The sequence below is a fragment of the Pocillopora damicornis genome, chromosome 1, assembly GCF_964200805.1.
Source record: "Pocillopora damicornis chromosome 1, jaPocDami1.2, whole genome shotgun sequence".
NCBI classification, from domain to species: Eukaryota; Metazoa; Cnidaria; class Anthozoa; order Scleractinia; family Pocilloporidae; genus Pocillopora; species Pocillopora damicornis.
Window position 1 is genome coordinate 19,419,424 of NC_142670.1, and position 19,281 is coordinate 19,438,704.

The window sequence follows — 19,281 nt, forward strand, 5'->3', positions numbered from 1 at the left end:
TTCAGTGATTTTTGATTACAAGTCTGTACTATGAATAAATTTTTCCGTTCGGATTAATAAATGCGTTTACGAAATTCTCAGTAAATTGCCATGTCTCGGCATTTTAAATTATCGCCAGCCATTTCCGGCTTAAAACTTCTAAGTGGGAGACACTGAATGCTTGTGAGTTTTTTAGAGCATACAGGAAGCGTTCTACAAAATTCAGAACACCTTCTTATGAGTTCCCAAAATAGAGGTTATTTAACCGCGCAGACCGGACTCGATACACGATGAATCATTTTCTGTATGTTGTGGTTTTTCTTTGGAAAAACTTAATTGCTTTTGGTGATTTGAATAAACTTTCGTGTGGAGGACTGAGTATGTATTTCCTTAGAAATACTTCACAGTGCAACTCCGCTGTTTTTCAAGCTTTTCTAAGACGAAAGATCACTCTCTGATCGTTAAATGCCTCTCATAAACGCAAGAACAAATGCACGTCTCTATTTTTCTGCAATGCACTGTTTAATTTCATCCCATTTCAAAACATTTACGGCTATCTATGAAATTTCTATTTTTATTATAATGCGTAAACTACTTCGAGTGCCTCTGCATTACAAGTTAAATAAGAGCGCTATCAATGAATTTCTTTTCACTTTCAATGAGGTTGTTTGCATCATAAACAGGTTTTAATTGTTTGAAATTAACCGGTGTTAGAATAGTTTCTTTCCTGTTTGTCCTGAAAGCTAAAATAACCCATTTCGATTACCCCACAATCTGAATTAAGCCAAAATATCACTACATTTAACATGCACCTAGAAATTTTTTAGTGCAAAAAGGGACATCCAACTAACCTTTAATTACTTCAGCTGTCTGCCCTTTTTATTTTGTAACTAAGTTTGATACGTTTTCCTTCTCTCTGACGATATCTTAACAGCTTTTCAACGGAATATTGTTTTCACACTCAAGGATGTCTACATTATTAATAAAAAGAATCTTGAGCGACTGGTTTCTATACCCCAACGTGAAGATACAGCCAAAATAAATTTCGTTGCTGAGAAAATATGAAAAATTCAATAAAAGGCGATTTTTTTGTCGCACCGAAAGCTCAAAAACTCAAAATGTGCCTATAATTTCCGTCAGGTATGAATGAATACCGTTCTGTTTTATCCTATTAAGCAGTATCGAAAAAACGTGAGCTGAACCTAAGCATTTAAATACACATAACAAAATACAATACATGAACTGTTATGAATCATTGCCCAAATTAAAAAAGCGTATCGATTCTCGCGAATAGTGACGAATTTAGCAGACAACTTTGACATGTAAATACATTGCTAGATCTAAAACCCTTGGTCTTTTTCACGGTGCCAGTAGCTTTCGGAAAAACTAAGCCTGCTTTAGAATTTAAACTGAAATGAGAGTATCAAATTAAAGCTTCGTTATTTATTCATTTATGCCTCCAAAGAGTCTCTCAAGAGGGACTCCCCACATTGACAATTAGCATCAAATATTTATGAAACTGCAACTGCTTAAAACTTAAACTTAAAACTTAAACAACACATGAAAAGTGACCGGCAAGGTAAGTTAACGTTAGTCTTGTAGCCAGATTTAAATTTGAAGCACTCAAGAGGTATTAGAGTTACGTTTTTATGTGAGAAAATTGAAAACCTTTGAATTATCATCTCCATGGGAGATGAGAGAAGTACAAACCCACCATTCTAAAATTTTCTTGAGTTGAGTGTAGATTTCTCCTTTTTCTCTCCCCTTGCTATCATAAGAATTCACGCGCGCTCAAAGCAGCTCGTTGCGCCTGTTAAAAATGGTTCTTGCACTCACCAACGTGCGTTGAAATCACGACCAAATTTTCTCGGCTTAAGAAGTTACCAAATTTATTGCATTATGGGGCTGTGCAGTGAAAGTGTAAGTGGTTATATAAAGGGCCTCGTTGATTGCTGCGCATGTAGTTTTAAATAAGTGCGAAAGAAATCATTGTTAAAATATGGTCTGCTTTGAGTTTGACTGATCAATGAGCAACGACTGCTATATTTCAAGTACTTGCCGATTGTCTAAGTTGTTTTTATACCTTTAGTCAAACCAAAACTATTTTCATTAAGAACCAGACGCGTGATATTCTGTCACCGAAAGCTTTATATATATTTATGAAAAATTGTAATGAAGCTAGGAATACACTAGGCGACTCGCTCTCGGAACCAATGAGATGACAGGATATGCAGAATATCACCCGCTCAGGCACTGAGAAGAAAATAAAACCAAGCTATCTTGCGTTTAACTTAGTCTCTAGTTGAGATCGCTGCATGACTTCACTTCATTTTAACACTCTTAGAGAGAAAGGAGAGATTTCTTGAAAACTACTTATATAATGGTTACAAGCTTTCCTGAAAACGTAGTGACGAGATGTCTCCAGAGAACTACGTGCCATTAGTTGTTTTCAACAGAAAATATTTTAGCATTATTGAGATGTTTTAAACATTTGTAAATCAGTTACTAAACGTTCGACTGAGTTAAGAAATTGTAGCTTACTGTCATCAACTACATCAATGCTAAGAACGAGCAGTGAAACTGATTCAGTGAAGAATTTACTGACCAATATTAAGCGTTCAGCTCTGCTTAAACTTCGAAATTGTCTCTGGCTGGATGGAATTCAGGGATAGTGGTCAAGTTTCATTCCTTAAACTTTGTGATGTCTTCAATGGCTAGCTTATCCAAAAACATGACTTTTAACTATTAAATCTGTCTTTTGACACGTTTTTCAACCGTGAAAAAATTTTCAATTAATTGTCGTTTTATCCTCACCAGTATTATGATATTTTTACATGGTGAGGTGAAATAATGAGCATCTATTTATTGAAAGATCATTTGGTTTTATCAACTGAGTTGATAAAACATAATTATCCTTGTAAATGTAAATTCGGTGGTGTGACGAAGAAAGCAGGTGTTTCAAAGATTTATGAAGAGAATGTTTGAAAAAAGAGAGGTGCAAGAACTAATTTTTCTTGAAACAATGTCAAAATAAAATTGACTTCTGTCTCGTTATTTACGGCCTTTTCTTTCGATTTGATGTTTTATCTTTTAATTTCACCGGCAAAGTGTACTTTAATGGTAATTTTCTTTTTTGAAGAACATGAAAATATAAATGCCAACCGTTTCTGCCAAAAGCAATGAATCAATGAACAAAGGGGGTAAATATTACAGATTAAGAAGAACACATTATTGGGCCAAACATTTCTCGAGATTGCAAATATTGCGGACTTTAGTAGTTTTCGACGGCTCGAGTCATTTTAAAGTCAATTATGGCAAGAGTATGAAAAAATCAAGTTAAGTTCTTTATCATAACAAATTGAGTTTGCACGAAATTTTATTTACTGAGGGTAATGCTTTTTGTCGTATACATTAATCTGTAACCATAACTTCCGCAAGCAAAGACAAAAAAATTTTTAATGAAATTTTTCGCCCCAAAAGAACAATAAAAAAATTATCAATCACTCTTTGGAGGTGATCAGGCCTCCTTAAACTTTGAATTCCACAAGGTCTTAATTTTTTTTTTAATTTCGCCACGCAGATCGTTTCCATGGAAACTACAATAGGGGGTATATTTTCATTGAAGAATGCCAGCTTCTTCACATTTTGGGAAGGAATTTGCATAAGAAACTTTTTAATTCTTCCATTCTTTTCGAAGGAATTTTCCTAAAGCATCGACATTTTAAAGTGGGTACAACGAGGATGACAAATATTATCCACTTGTCGTGATTGAGTGGATTCATAACTTTATACAATTAAAAATTACCTGAAAATGGCTTGAACTAGTATTCATTTCAAACGTTAGTGTTTTTATTTTTTTGTTTTATCTTTTATTCAAGAGTAAACAATAAAAAATGAAAATATTACTACTTAGTGGACAGCTGTTAGTTTTGTATGAGGTACTAAGCAGGTTAACGCCGTAACTAAATTTCATTATGTCAATTTAAAAAACAGAAAAATAAAATGTTGTCAGTCTATTTCTATTGAGGTCTTCATAGTGACACTTCAAAACCTGTTTTAGTGCGTTTTTTCTGAATATCTTATTTTAAAAAGTATACAAAATTTTAGAGCTCAAGAAAAAAAACTGTGATTACGGTGAGTTTAGCAAGCTCTTCGCTCAACTTTAGTCAAACACAGAACTTTTCAAAACGAGTTCAAGTCCTTTTATAAACTCTTTATTGGCTATTTCTATATTTTTGCGTAATAACTCAACTGCGATAAAGGGAGGACAGCATAAATAGGGAAGAAAATTTTGTTGTTTCTTACTATTTCATTTTCAATTGTAGCATAGGCATAACTTATCGGGAAGTTTCTAGCAATTTGATAAAGAAGTTTTTCGATTTGCCACAATGAATGTTTATCAACATATCATATTTGCTTACTGACACTCTTTCATTAGCAATGAACTTGGATGGTGAGAATTGCATACGCTTTTAATAAAATCATCAATGATTCATGACGGGAAGGGAATTGAGGTTAAGTCACGATTCTTTCAGCTTCTATTTCTCGTCAATATTGCCTAAATTTTTACATAAATAAATGGTCATTCAATTACATTTCACACAAACTGTGGTCATTTTCGTTTTATATCCTGCCCTAAGACTTATCCTACTGCTTCATGAAGTTTAGTTAAAAGGGGACGTCTGTTTTACTTGGGTTTCCTCACCCGCCTTGAAACGAAATTAATTTTAGCTTAATTTACAAAGCGGAGCCTAGAGGCCAATCGAAGGAGATTTGTTCAATTAAGAAAGTAAACATCGTAAAAATTGGAGGTTGTGAGGAAAAATCAAACACAGATACAACAAGCTCATACGGTAAGCAAACATGTCAGAGGTAGCGAAAACTCTGAAGAGATGATGTCTAAAGAAATATGAGGTTGGTTGAAACTAAGCGGAACATGGCTGAGTCAAAATTACCAGTTATACGATATTTGATATTATCATAAACATTTTGGGATAACCGGCGAAACCAAGTTGGGTCATTTCTTGGTTCATCCAGAGAGAAAAAACCTCAGGAACCGACACTCTGAACACTACGTATTCTCGAAGGGCAAGTAACCTCGTTGCTTTGAAACGAGAATCCTTTGAGTTTTTGGGTCACAATTTTCTTTTAGTGGTATTTAAAGTTGATCATATATATTTGCATGATTTCATTAAAAGTGCTTCGAAATAAGACAGAATTGTGCATTGTGGAATACTTTGGGAGTTTCGGATATCGGGCGATCAGAGCAAGGACATTTTCTCAGACAGAAAGTTTCTAATTCGGAAAACAAAGAACTTGTTATTGTTCCATGGTATTCCAAGAAGGCAAAAAGCAAAAGAATCTAGAAAATTTTTTGTAAATAAAAAAAAATTTTTTTTAATGGAATACAGAATTCACTTCTTGTTTACATACTCAAGTTTTCTCATAAATATTCACTCAACGTAACGTTCGATTTGTCATGGAGACTCAAAATGTTCTCATCTTCATCCAACGTTTGTGACAAAAAAAAGATCGTCTTTCTCAATATTATTGCTGAGCCTAAATTTTCCCGTCTCTTACATTGATTTTAAATGATCTATTTATTGCTTGCGAGCATTTTAACTGATCCATTTATCTTTACAGTACAACTCGATCCAGGCCAGATGTTTCCGATACTATATATTTTGTACTTTCCATCTTTAATTCCTCTGCGCATGGCCACAAGTCAGCAGTGTGAACCCTCTCAGCAGTCAGAGAGTGGAAAAGCTCTCAAAGGTCACATCTTTAAATCGAAAAAGGTACAAGACCCATACCAGTGTCTGATATTCTGCTACAGCGAATTCACATGTCAGAGCTACAATTACGTCATAACTGGTAAACTTTGCGAGCTGAATAACAGAACCAAAGAAGCAAGACCTGGAGATTTTGTCCGAGATGAAACTAGATTCTACATGCGACGATGGAAGAACAGAGGTTCGGAAGCAAAAAATTAAAATAGTCTTTAAACTTTTCATTGTATAAAAGATAAGTAAAAATGAGTACTTGTCACTGCTATAAACATCAAGTTTCTTTCAGTTTCTGGACAATCACAACTAATAGGTATCGTTAAGTCAAAATTTTCAGCAATTTAAGAAATTTTTAAACTTCCATATGACGGTAACACAGCTACTTTTGAGGGGGAGAGATTGTGTTAGAGAGGTGCGAGATATACAGACAGACAGACAAAGAGAAAGAAAGTGCTTGTTTGAAAGCTCGTTCAAAGATGCCAAGGGTTTAGTATACTATTAAAATTTCACTATATTGAAATGTGACTGATTCCATTAGCGTTTTCCGAGGATCGGGTTGAAACCCGGATATATTCCCCATACAATCCACACATCGCAAATGTAGTTTATCAGATTAAATCAGAACCTCGCATAAATTGATGTGGGAAGGGGGTGGGGGCTTGGGGAGAAAGAGTCTCCTCTGTTCAACAGGGGAGTCGAAGCCTAATAGGGATAAGCAATTAATGCGGTTGGCTCACGGCATTTCCCAGGATGTTCCCTTCAGAGCATGCGTGTCTTAAACACTCAATGAATCAATGAAACTTAGCATATAAGACGTAACCTCTTAGCCTTCGAGGAATTGTTTAATATGGCCACATTGAAGTATTCCTCGTTGAAATTATGCTCGGTTGGTTAATTGAACAGTACAATACGATCAAGAAAGTAATTGTCGTCGAACGAGAAGCATTTTACTGTTTCTTTGCCAAAGTCTCATTAGGCTCCGTTCCTGAGATGCCTGCCGAGTCTTGTAGAGAGATCAAAGCCAGCGAACAAGGGATGGCAGTTAGCGGTAGATATTGGCTGGAGCCCCGGGAGACAAAAATGAAATCTAATAACTTTCTGGTAATTAACTAAATTATTATTCTTCACCTTTGGAAAACTCAAGAAAAAATAGATTTGTATCGTAATAGTAAGAATTTCTTTCTTGCAGACAATTCACGAAAAAATAAATTAGCACCATAAATGAAAGTTTGCATGGAATTCTTTATTTCTTTGCAGGTTTATTCTGACATGGTATCAGTGGATCAGGTCTGGACTCTCCTCGCTCGGTTTTCAAACAGTGACACTAAAAACTGGATGGATGACTCAGGAGACTGGTGGTATGACAGTACTGAAGCTGCAGGGGAAACCGCTGACCCGTCGTATAACGCAGACATGATCTCGCCGGCGTTCTGGCTGATCGGTGGCAGTGAGCTTAAGATTACGCGCAATGATGACTCTGGACACACTCCTCTATTGCAAACAGTAGGGAACTGTCTGAGTGGGAAGACATTCCGCTCCAAAATTACCAGCTATGGTAACTTCAGAAACGGTTCAGTTTGGTCCAATGGTAAGTGCCTGGGAAAATGCAAAGTTCAATATGGCGGACAATACCAAACCACTGAGGGCTTCGGACAGGCTTCATGCAGTAGTGACCTGCAAGGTGCTGATGAGGTCGGATTCTGGTGTGTCAAGGGCTGGAGTGGTTCTGTGATCATGATCGGAGGAGGCGGAGCTGATTGTTCAGATGCCGATCACGGAATTGGGACAACGGTGGCGAAACTTACCTCTTTTAAAATCAAGGAAAATAACAGAAGAGAATCTGACTTTAGTAACGACGCATGGGGTTCGATAACTAAAAGTTACTCATTGAATTTGTGGATTCGTTAATGCACGCATCCCTTTTAAACTCGTGTGTGAAATGCCGTTTAAGATATACGCGAAGAGTGAATTTTTCCAAAATTCATGCATGAAACGTGATCAGAACTACCTTCTGAACACAGACTGCATAGTGAAAGTGTAAGTAGTTATATAAAGGGCCTCATTGATTGTTATGCATCTAGTTTTAAAGAGATGCGAAAGTCTGTATAGTTAATCAGGGCGTGCTTTGATTTTCATCGTTAATTTTTTCAGTTTTAGATATCTAGGTCTTTGGGATCATTTTTTAGACGTTAACCTTGTGTACGTGTTAGCTTGATGGCCGCAAGTTTTTCAGTTTTTAACTGGCTGTCGTCACCCTCTATAAATAAAGTTGACACATACATACATCGATAAGAATTGAAGCTGCTGAAGTAGGGCGACAAATTCTTTCCATATCTATCGTTGGGACTGTTGTCATCGTCGATTTCAAGACTTTGAAGCCCTTTTCCTTTTATTCGAGTATTCTTCTGCAAGTTTGCTCTTCGGGTGGAGAGGATAAAACGAAAAGAAAGGAAAACCAGCTACAATGCTGTCGATCATTGTATGTCAAGGCATGGCGATAGACACCATTTTGAATTATATTCATTACTCCATTTACTTGGGAAAAAAATATTGACCTATGTACTCATCCTCAGATATTCGATCAGCAAAAAATAGCACGACTTTGGGGACAGAAGCAAACCTAATTGTCGTTAAACTTCAACGTTTTGACGTAAAACTTCAAAGCTGTTACCAGCTAGTCTTTAACCAAATGGCAGAATATTCACAAACATATTTCCACGGAAACTGTGATTTAAGTGTTTGGTAATGCTGTGTTCCTTGTCGTTACTGGTATCAATTGAGCTCTGCGAGATCTAACTCTGCGAGATCTAACTCTGCGAGATCTAACTCTGCGAGATCTAACTCAAGAAAGCCACCCTTGAAATATCTGCCTTCGTTTGTTGGCTGCAAACACCATTCCCACCACCATCAACATGCGCGAGGACGTCTCAAATAGTAGAGATGCAATCGACGGCAACTTGAACCAGTCTCCCGCTGATCTTGCAAATATGAGCCAATTCCCACTTTCCTATTATCCCACCATTTTAAATGGCTAATTAGCTATATCGCGGAGCCTACTCTTGTGTAATAAAAACTCGACGTCCAACAAGCCGACGACTTTAAAAATCACAAGACTGCGCCTCTTTCTAAAGCTCCTAAGAACAAAAACTTAATTGCGTGAGATGAAAACTATATGCCAAATATAAAGGAATGAAAAATTTAGAGAAACAACAGACAATGATTATATCATTTTTATTGGGAAAATCTTAGAGTATTATCTGGATTGTTTACTTTAACACTGTACCACGCTCTCATAAGTATACCACATTTCATAAGATAATATCTTGGGTGGATATAAAAATCTGGGTAAATGTATTTCCCTTCTTCTTCTTTTTTTTTTAATGAGTGTTAATAAACGAGGAAGATGAATGCCACTGAAGATGATACGAATTAAAGGCAACGTGTGTCTCCAATCCAAATAGACAACAGACGATATTTGAAAAGTTTAAACGCACTTAAAAGTTGAAGAGAACGCTCTAACAAAATACCCCAGGTGGTGTACCTACCTAATTAAATATAAAAACTGAATACAGAAGAAAAAAAATGAGTGCCCTGAGGAATGTCCAGAGCCTTTGGTTTGTCTACGAAACTCGAGTCGGAAAAATACAACAAAGAGAACAAAAACTTATGAATAAACTAAAAATAATGAAATTTTTTCTAGAAGAATTTAAAAACGACGAGGCTGGTTCTAAAGAGGGGACAAATATTGATCCACAGGACTAAATTTATACAAATAAATACGTATTACTGGACATAAATTAAGTAACAATACAAAATGATGTAAAAATCAACTTCAAGTACACAACGCAACTAATGAAACATACAAACACTCACAGGTAATTAAAACCCAAATACGATACACACAGAACACGGCAATCTGCAAAAAATAAATTCTTTAATCAGTGTAAATCACCGTAAAAAAATAAAAAGAGACCATAGAAGATGGAGTAAGAAGCGTAACGCACGTGTTGAGAGGAGATGATATATTCTGCGCTGCCCTTTTGTAGGTGCTGGGGGTATTTTTGTGAAATACGAATGGAAAAATTAAACGTTGCACCGTGTGTGATAGGCTTTAACTGGTAAATCGACACTATTAATTTGCATACGAGTTTATTAAGTGAGTAATCAGTGAAAGTCCAATGAAGGTTATTCTGCTTGCACAAATAATCGCATGCATACTTGTTTGCCTTTTCTGTAAGAAAATGGCACTGAACTTGTTATGTAAGAGTCAGCTCAATTGGGTTAACCTTTAGCCGTAAAACGGCCAAAATTATCAATTAGGCGAGACAATTGACAAATTTTAACCGTTAACATTTAAGTTAACATTTAAAAAATTTCTGATGACTACGGTGGAGAGATATAAACCTTTAGAAGTAACTTGGCTAACATCAAACCCGTAAGCCGTAAAAGCCCACCCCGTCGAGACTCTCATTTAAGGGTAGTCCGGTTGTATAAAGATGTCTCCTTAAATTGGCTTGGTGAAAAACCTACACTGGCGTCATGAACTGTTAAAATGTTCGCTGATTGCACTACTCAGTGTGACTTAGCGGCTTAGACCCATTGAGACCCTCTAAAAAGATAATAGAGTTACCTGCAAAAATTACTGGGATCGCTGCGAAGATCCGGCCGCGGCGAGGATGCCTTGTTTCCAGAAATAGAAGGACAAGGCTGGTTTTTGCGCCAGATGGCCAATACTGAGGCTGGCCTAATGACAACAGATATCAATGTCGCGATATTGTGACGAGTCGTTCATAAAGTCAACAAGCGTAAACAAAGTCAGGTTGAAAAGTTTTGTGCCATACAACCATTTCACACCAAGTTTAATTTACTGCAATCGTGGCAGTTATTCAACAGACCACGCCCTTAGAAAGATTTTTTCATCTGCCACAACCTTGTTTGAATTTTATTCCGTTTTTCCCTCAGGACAGGCGAAATTCTGTTATGAGAAAAATAAATTTCGCAACTAATTGACGACTGAAAAAACTTTAAAAAATTAACCATTCATAAGATTTTTTTTTCTTAAGTTTCCTATGTTTTGGGTTTTGTAGAAACTTGTAAACGCGTTTCAGAAAGCTATATGGTCTGTTTCTTTGTCTATTGGTACATATCAAAAAGACAAGTGATTTAGAACTTCCGTTTAAGCTCAGTTTATTTCCCCTTTGTAGCCAAGTTGAGCCAACTACCTATTACCCTGGATACTCTGCGCACTTTTTAAAGATGGCGGAGAGCGAAAATTTTTTTTGAGATCACTTTCCGAAGGAGCTTAAAAACCAGGCTCAACTCAGTAGTCAAGCCTACTAAATTTGTGCCCAAGCCTTTCCTTGATTACGTGACCTTTTTTTGCCACTAGTTCATGTCGTCACACTGGAAAAGACAAGAAACATCGGCGTGTAGTAAACACAAGCTCAAATTTTTAAAGCAGTAAAGTGAAAAACGTTTTGGGACCGAAAGGTAAGTAAGTATTTTAGTGTTTTACTACCCAAATTTAGTGTTTTGCTTTGTAGTTTTATAACGTGCAGTAAATAGTCAAATTAATGACTCGAAAAGCCTTCAGTTAAAATTTAACTCCATATTAATAAGCACAAATGTACAGCTGTTGCTTAAGTTGTTTGCAATATTGCTTATATATTTATCATAACAGAACTTTCACAAAAATTATTTGACAATGGATTCTGATACAAATACTGCAAGGTCACGCCTGCCCACCAACCCATCAAGGTGGAGTTTAAAATTGCCGTAAGGTCTATCGAATATAGTTAAAGTACTGAATTTCACTCCATTTGCATCAAGCCACCTAATATAATGCAATCAATGTCTTGTTTTTTTGTATCCCGAGTCAGTGCTGATTTAGAATTGATATTTAAATCTTAATTATAATCATTTAAATCCAACTGAATGTATTTCTTTTATTACTTTTTCTATTGACTGCCAAACCAGCAAGCCTTGAGGAATTAAACTGTGAGGACTTTTAACAAGGCCCTGTATTGAATACATGCAGCTACTTTGGGGGAGGGGAGTGGTAAAGTTTCAAATTTATTCAAGAGCATGTAACGCAATAATGAAAATGATAATAACAATAATTCATTTTTTCCATCCTTTTCTGCAAACACATCTGACCTAGAGTAATAAGTGGAACATACCAGAATTACCTTTTTATTAATGCAAGGCCTAAGTGGTGCACAGTTATGATATGAAATTAATTTTCTCTTTTGTGAGGCATTGGTCAATTTAGGAATTACCAAGTGTAAAATTTCAAGTCAGTATGGTCCAGAAACTATTCATTTTTTTAGAAGGTGGGGCTGGGGGATGGATGTGCAACACAACAGCGTCAAAAAAAACAATCGAACAAATAACTAAGATGTGCAAAGCTTCCGGGGATAATATAAATTTACCTGCTATAAACAGTAAAATAACCTGATAATTTATACTCGTAGCTTCTTTAAAGGTACAGCTTCCTTAAAGGTACAACTTCTTATGACGTTCTAACGAGACTATCAAGTTGTCAAATACGTATTTTAATATGACTGATACTAATTGTTTTTTATAATAAAGTTCGGATATAACGCGCGCTGTCATTGGTTGAAAGAGCGTGCTCTATGAGAGTATAGAGCATAGAGCTGAGCTCAAGCTGTCACGCCTTCTGCCAAATTGTACTATGTTCGACCTTTTCCGGGACTTCTCTTTAGCTTTTTTCCAATAATTGGAAGTGAAATTTCGGAACAAGCGAGCCGGCAAGTAGCAACAGAAGAACCAAACAAAGGTTTGTAAACATACCAGGCGCTGTAATTTACGTTATTAAAACGTGAGTAGATACGAAAATCCTCAAAGGAAAAAACAAAATAGACATTCCGAGTTTTAAAGATTTTAACGCTCAGTTAGATTGCAAGCTTACGTACGGTAATAAAAATCAAACACAGCTAACACTCGTATAGTATATAAAGTTCAGTGTTCAAAAACAAATCTGAACAAAACAGAAATGATGAAAAATATAACCAAACTGGCATGACTGTTAAAATTCATACTAATCATGACGGTGTCTGAGCGAATATGATCATGCCGAAGTCCATCGCGGCTCGCTCATCATGGCGATCTCCCGTTATTACAGTAAAACAAGCCTCAGAATCTACATCGGCCGCCCTTCGAGTGAAAAAATAAGAGCTTGCTATGATATCCTTTCACTAAAGCCGAGTTTTGCGGAGCTGTCATCCCGAGCGATCTTCATGTTCCGGTGAATTCGGCTGTCGTTCATTCAAAAAACACTCGCCTTGAACAGTTTGTTTTCTACCTTGTCATGTGAATAAACTCGCGTGTTTTTATGAGCCATAGTTCGGCTGAATTTTACTGCACATTTCACTTCAAGATTCTGTATTAGAGACTTAAAAACTTAAGGCAAAAGTGTTAAATTCGACCTGCCGAACTATTTCAGTTTGTAAACTATCGCAGAATGTGAACTTTGATGGTTTTTTAACTTTGATGGTTTGACACTTTTGACAGCTTTAGTCTTGTACAGCCAATCAGATTATTTGAACCATTCTAACAGGGATTCTGATTGGCTTATTGTAGCGTGCTTTATGAGAGTATAGAGCATGCTGACGACACTGTTGTTCGCTTTGGAAATAGAGTTTGTTTTGAAAATTGAAAGTAATGCTTGGAGAATTTAATGGATTCTTTATTATAAAACAAATAGAGAAGCTTTGACTGTGCTCTGTTCTGTTATAAAGCATTTAGGAAGCGGCTAGAGCCCTCAAGAAGTGGGGAGAAACACGAGACGTAGTTGAGTGTTTCTCCCTACACTTCTTTCGTGCTCTAGCCGCTTCCTGCGTGCTTTATAACAGAACAGAACACAGCCAAGGCTTCTCTATTTGTTAAATAAAGTCGAAATAAGCTTGATGTCAAGAATAAATAAGCGGATCACCACACTTATGACGAATTTTGTGGTTCAATAAAAAAGTACTTGGTTCAATTACGTGGTTCAACGAAAGGTCAATGTTGTTTGCCTGCTGGGATTTTATTTCTTCCAGACCAATGTCAATATTAATGTTACCGCTATTTTTACGTGCTAAAATAACATTGAAAACATTTTCAAGACCTATTCTCGATGAGGTGCACTTCTTGCGATTGTGCTGCAATCCAACGAGTCCTTCGGAAAAACATGTCACCGAGAGCAGAGCTTATAAGACACCTGGGTCTGAAATTTCCTTTGGTTCCATTTGACCGTAAGTAGTGTTTAGAATTAACGAAGAAATTGTATTTTAACCAAAGTCAGAAGATTCGTATATGAACAGAGCGCAGCGAGATAAGGTAATATCCTCTCCCGCGAAAATTACAAAAACAAAAGTTAATAGATAACTTCCCATTTTTTTTTGCCGCGCAAGTAACAAAAATATTCCCTCCCTTGTCCACCTCCAATCGCACTTCAACCAGTCGGGGGAGGTGAGTGAAGAATTGTTAATATGTCATCAGAAGGCTTGGTTACCTAATTCAGCCTATCCAAGCTGCTTCAAAAAGTAATCCCAAACAAAATTTATGCTGGGAAGAAAGCAAACTGAAAATTTATCTGAAAAAATGAGCTCCAACGGAAAAGATTACGAAAGAATCTCGGGCTTGGCGAAGCCTCTTGTGGAATGATAAACAGAGGTGAGACTTAAGTCGACACTTTATGTTCACTACGTCTGAGTAGTACGTGTAGTTAACATAAGTAAGAACGTTTTAGCAAAGTGACTTCAAGATTGTTCAAGACTTCGTTACGAAATGCTGATACATGTAGCTGTTATGGTTTGTAGCCAGGGACTGTTCCGGTTTATACTCACATTTCTCTTTCTGAGCATAGCTCGTGTTAATCTTAACCGTGACAAATGATAGGAAAGTTATTTGAAACCGAGATATCAAAAAAATTACATTGAAGGCACTTGGGGTTTGGTTTGTTTATTTTAAATTAAACGTACATAATTCTAAGGATTAAAATATGTTTTTCCCACGGAAAAATGGCGATTACATGTAGTTGCTGCTTAAAATGAATTCTTTAGGAGAGAATTATGTTCAGCTTTTTTGTTATTTTTTTGCCTTGTTTTGCTTTGTTTTGTTTCGATTTACCCTCCAGCACATTGCAACTTATGATTTAATTAATTAAGTGTAGAATGGATTCTTTGGTTCACCACTGAAATGAAACAAAAAGTTGTTTAATGATTTCTTTTGGATTACAGCTTATCAAATGATCACAGTGTGATAAAAGTACAACCAGAGACTAGCCATAGGTCAGCTGTTAAAGCACAATGGTGGTGTGATCTCTGGAAAGATTTGTGTGCTGCTCCACTTTAGGATCACAGAGAGTTACTTAACTGTTCAAGAAGTGTCTTCTTCTGATTTTCAAATTTGGCAAAGATAACAATTTTGCCCTCCAATATGACTTACTTAACCCTTTACACCCTAACATCAGTATGCATATTCTCCTTACTGTTCTTTATACAATTCCTAAGGTGCTGACAAGGAGAATTTGTTCACTGATCAAAAGATTCTTTTGTTGGTGATCATTTCTGTTATTCTCATGACCTTAATGTATGATTCAGGGGTGATATTGTAAGGAGAAATATTATTAGATGCTAATCACTCTTAGGGTTTAACGGATGAAAGAGAAGAAGGAATCTATAAAAATTACATGGAAAGCGCTGTTGCCGCCAAAAATCACATTGACATAATTTATTTTAAATCATATACTTTTTCTTTCCATTGCATTTTTATTAAGTTGTTTTGTTTTTGAGTCAGTTACTTTCTTTGCTTTTCTGTTTCTTTCTATTTTTTTTGCTCAATTTACTTATGTTTGTGTCATTTGTATAAGTTCTTGACCGTAAATTGTATTTGTTCTGACTTATACTTGAACTTGCATTAAATCATTCTCTATTGTCTTTGTTCTCCTTTATTTTGTTTTCTTGTTTGTCTATTTCTGAAGTAACTCATTATTTGTTATTTTATTTTTGCAACCACTTTGATTGTTCACCTTGCTTTGATTGTTCACTTTTTTGTTTCGTTTGGAAGTATACTAAAGAGTGTGTTTTTGTTTGGACCGTTACAAGTAATCTTGGCCATCATGAGCACCTTAGGGACTGTGATTCCCACTAACCACAAAATTTGCATTTTTTTCTCTTTCATTGATCTTTTCTTGAACCAATGATGCTGTTGTTTTTTCAGCTCTTCAACATTTGCTTAGGAAGTCTCCAACATCCTGCAGTTCCCATCTATAATTTTCCCCTTCACCTGCATACCTGCATCTTGTTATTAACACTGATGATTAGATATTATCCAATAAATCTGTCCTGAAGTGATTTCTAATTTTGGTCACCCACAGTTCTAATTTTTTTTGTTCATCATATAATGGATGACAACCCAATTGGTAGCCTTTGACAACCCATGCCTTTTGTCGGAGAAAAGAATGCTAATAGGCCTGAGAGGTTTATATAATAAATTATATTGCAGCTTTCCTCTTTTTGCACCAAATGGAGACTATTATGTATATTGTCCTTCAAATATTTATTTTACATCATGAAAAATTGTTTTGAATAGCTTACTGTTTATACTGTGGGAGATTCAGATCATTATAGTGTTCAAATCTGTTCCAAATTGTCTCCTCTTAACCAAATACCTGAAATCTTGGCCCTTTCACTTCCAAGATCTGAGAGTTTACTCACTCAACTGAAAACCTTACACAGTTTGTTTTAAGTATTGCTGAGAATATGCTTGAGATTGTTCTAATGCTCCACCGAAAATTACTTGTCAAGTTGTTGTTTTAGATATCTTATTTTCCTAATGACTGTATTTTTTTTTTCAGGCCCTTCTTTATAGAAGCTGTGTGTCCCAGAAAGACAACATTACCAAGCATGCCTGTGATAAGGAGTTTTAAGCACTCAAAGCATTTATAGGACAAGCAGTAAGTTTTCTGTTAGACTGATCAGGCTTTCTTTTCCTTCTGTGATTAATTAGCTTGGATATCATGTTAAATTTTAAACCACAAACTTCAATTATTGTCACAAGATAGTCAAAGGGGGGCACAAAAGTGTCCTTTCCGGCAGTAGGGTGATAAAAAAGAAAGTCTTGTCCTTTTCATGCAACACATTTTTTGTCATACTTGTCCAGAGTTTGCTTCATTTCAAACTTTTTCAAACATAAGCAGTTAAAGACTGGCTTCAAGGCACACAATGAGTTTTCTTTTCCCAAGACTCTTAAACATTCCTTGAACTGACAGCCAAAGGGAACAAGTGTGGTAAAAAAAAATGGCTTTTGAGTTGGGAGGAATAACATCATGATTTTAAACAAATTATTGCAAAAGAATTTGGAGTACTTACATTACTTAAACATATACTCTCATACCAACTCTTATAATCTCAAATGAGTCAGCTTTAATCCAAATTAATCAGATTCATCCTTTTATCAGTGGGTACTGTCCTACAGTGAGAGAGGGATGGGATTTAACTTTTCTTGTCAAATTGTTGGTGTCCTTTTTTATTATTTTCCCCCTGATTTTAATTAGCAGTCATCAGCAAAACAGCAAGTCACTTAGACATAGGATTGTAGTGCTTTTTCTACTTAAATTCAAGTACTACCAATCTAAAAAAATCTAATAATCATTATGTACTGAAACAAAATATTTCATTTGTGATAAGTCTATTGTGAATGAATTGAAAAATTACTCATAAGGTGCAATACAGGATTTCCATACGACAAACTGGCTTGAAATTAAAGCTTTTAAAGATGACTAAACAACACCAAATATATTAGTAGCTTAAAGAATACATTAAAATTTGATGTGTCCATCACTAAATCTGCATTCTAATGAATGGTTAGATCAAACTATGTAATTATCTTCAGGCAGTTTCCAACTGTTGAAAATGTTTTGAGAAATATGCACCAGGAATTCGAATGTACAAAGAGCAGTATTTGTATGAGGTTTTGTTTATAACATATCATACATAAAAACATATTAAACAGCTCTTACATTTCATAACTTATAGTTACTCATTATATGTTTTGAGAACTTTTCCAAACAGCACTCCAATGACTGGTTCATTTACCAAAGCTTTCTAAACATCACTGATTCCTTTGAATTAAGAGATGCAATTGAGCTCATGGGATTTCCCTTACACATACATGATTGTGTGATTAAATTAGATTTGTAGAATTGAGCAATGGAAAAAAAAGAGATGCTATTCATCATATCTGGAGGATGATGATCTTGTAACTGTTATCCTGTTACATACATTTTCCATCTGCTCTACTGTGCTCATATATGCCAATTCTTACAAGAACACTGTCAGCCAAGTAAATTGTTGAAGCAAAATGATATTGTAGAATCTTTAATCTAGACACATCCATTCCCTTTTGTCCATTATTAACCTTAAATACACCCAAACATCATTATATATGCATATTCTCCATACTATTCTCTGAGTTCTGACAAGGTGAATTTGTTCAACAATCAACAGCTTTTTTTTTTATCATTTCCTCTGTTCTGATGACCTTCATGTTTAACTTAGGGATGATATTGCAAGGAGGAATTAGTTCCCAGTCACTATTTGGGGTTTGCGAATTAGAGAAAGTTATTGTTCAAATTATAGAACACCTGGTGTGCCCGGTCTTTTTGTTTACTTTGTGACAAGATGTTGTTTAAATAGGGATTCTTATCAATAAAAGATACATTATGTACTATCTTAATTTTTATGTCTCTGAAGATTTCCTCTTGTTTGATCATGTATTTTTGTTGCAGGCAAGAAAATTAAAGTGTAAAGACTTGAAAAGAGAGAACAACTGCAACTATTGCAGAAAAGTTCAGAAACAGAAGATGTCACAGGGACCCACTCACTTTTTGTCTAGGAAAAAAATGTCGGAAGGAGACATTTACGCTTGTGGAAACTTTAAAGGAATGAATTGGAAGTCCCTGTGCTCATTTTGAATGCTACCATTTTTATAGTTTTTCTATTTGTTTTGTTTTTTCAGGTACTTGGAAAAGCTAACATCATTGTAGAATTGGTGAATTAAAAGCAAATTATAACTGATGTGAAATATGTGAAAATGACTTATACTGAGTGTAAAGCTTATTCTAAAATGGTGACCATTTTATAATTCCATTTTTAGTCTGCCCAAATGTAGTAATGTTATTTCCTGTGAACATTTCCAGCTTTTAATAAAGTGAAATTAAAACTGAAATAGAAGCCAATGTGCTGGGTAGTTCGACTCATGTGCCCAACACACCACAGGACACCCAAGCTTCTACATTAAGACTCTGTCTGGAAATAAACAAATACTGTAAACTGCACTTATAAGTGCCCCCTTTCCCCCTCCCCCCCCCCTCATTTTTAAGTCCCCGAGGTTAAAGGCCCATCTACCTTTAAACAAACAAACAGAAAAATCATTCAATTACAATCCCCTCCTGCCGTGGGATCACGAAATCATGATCACCGATTTAACTCGCCCAGTTCTTTGCTTGTCT

The 19,281-nt window shown here is 35.7% G+C and overlaps 1 protein-coding gene and 1 long non-coding RNA gene across 4 annotated transcripts; both read left to right on the forward strand.

Moving 5' to 3' along the window:
- The first annotated feature begins 5,422 nt into the window (after positions 1 to 5,422).
- Positions 5,423 to 8,049, forward strand: LOC149052550 (uncharacterized). Its single transcript, XM_089205241.1, has 3 exons — positions 5,423 to 5,952; positions 6,733 to 6,866; positions 7,023 to 8,049. The coding sequence occupies exons 1-3, from the start codon at positions 5,571 to 5,573 to the stop codon at positions 7,671 to 7,673; spliced, it is 1,167 nt and encodes a 388-aa protein (XP_089061367.1). The 5' UTR covers positions 5,423 to 5,570; the 3' UTR covers positions 7,674 to 8,049.
- Positions 8,050 to 14,274: 6,225 nt separating this feature from the next.
- Positions 14,275 to 18,998, forward strand: LOC149052551 (uncharacterized). Of its 3 annotated transcripts, XR_016186295.1 has the most exons (4): positions 14,275 to 14,441; positions 15,008 to 15,079; positions 16,627 to 16,725; positions 18,559 to 18,998. It is a non-coding gene; the product is annotated as an uncharacterized LOC149052551 (long non-coding RNA). The 3 variants fall into 3 exon arrangements; XR_016186282.1 differs by having other exon boundaries at positions 15,008 to 16,725; XR_016186290.1 differs by lacking the exon at positions 15,008 to 15,079.
- The last annotated feature ends 283 nt before the right edge of the window (positions 18,999 to 19,281 follow it).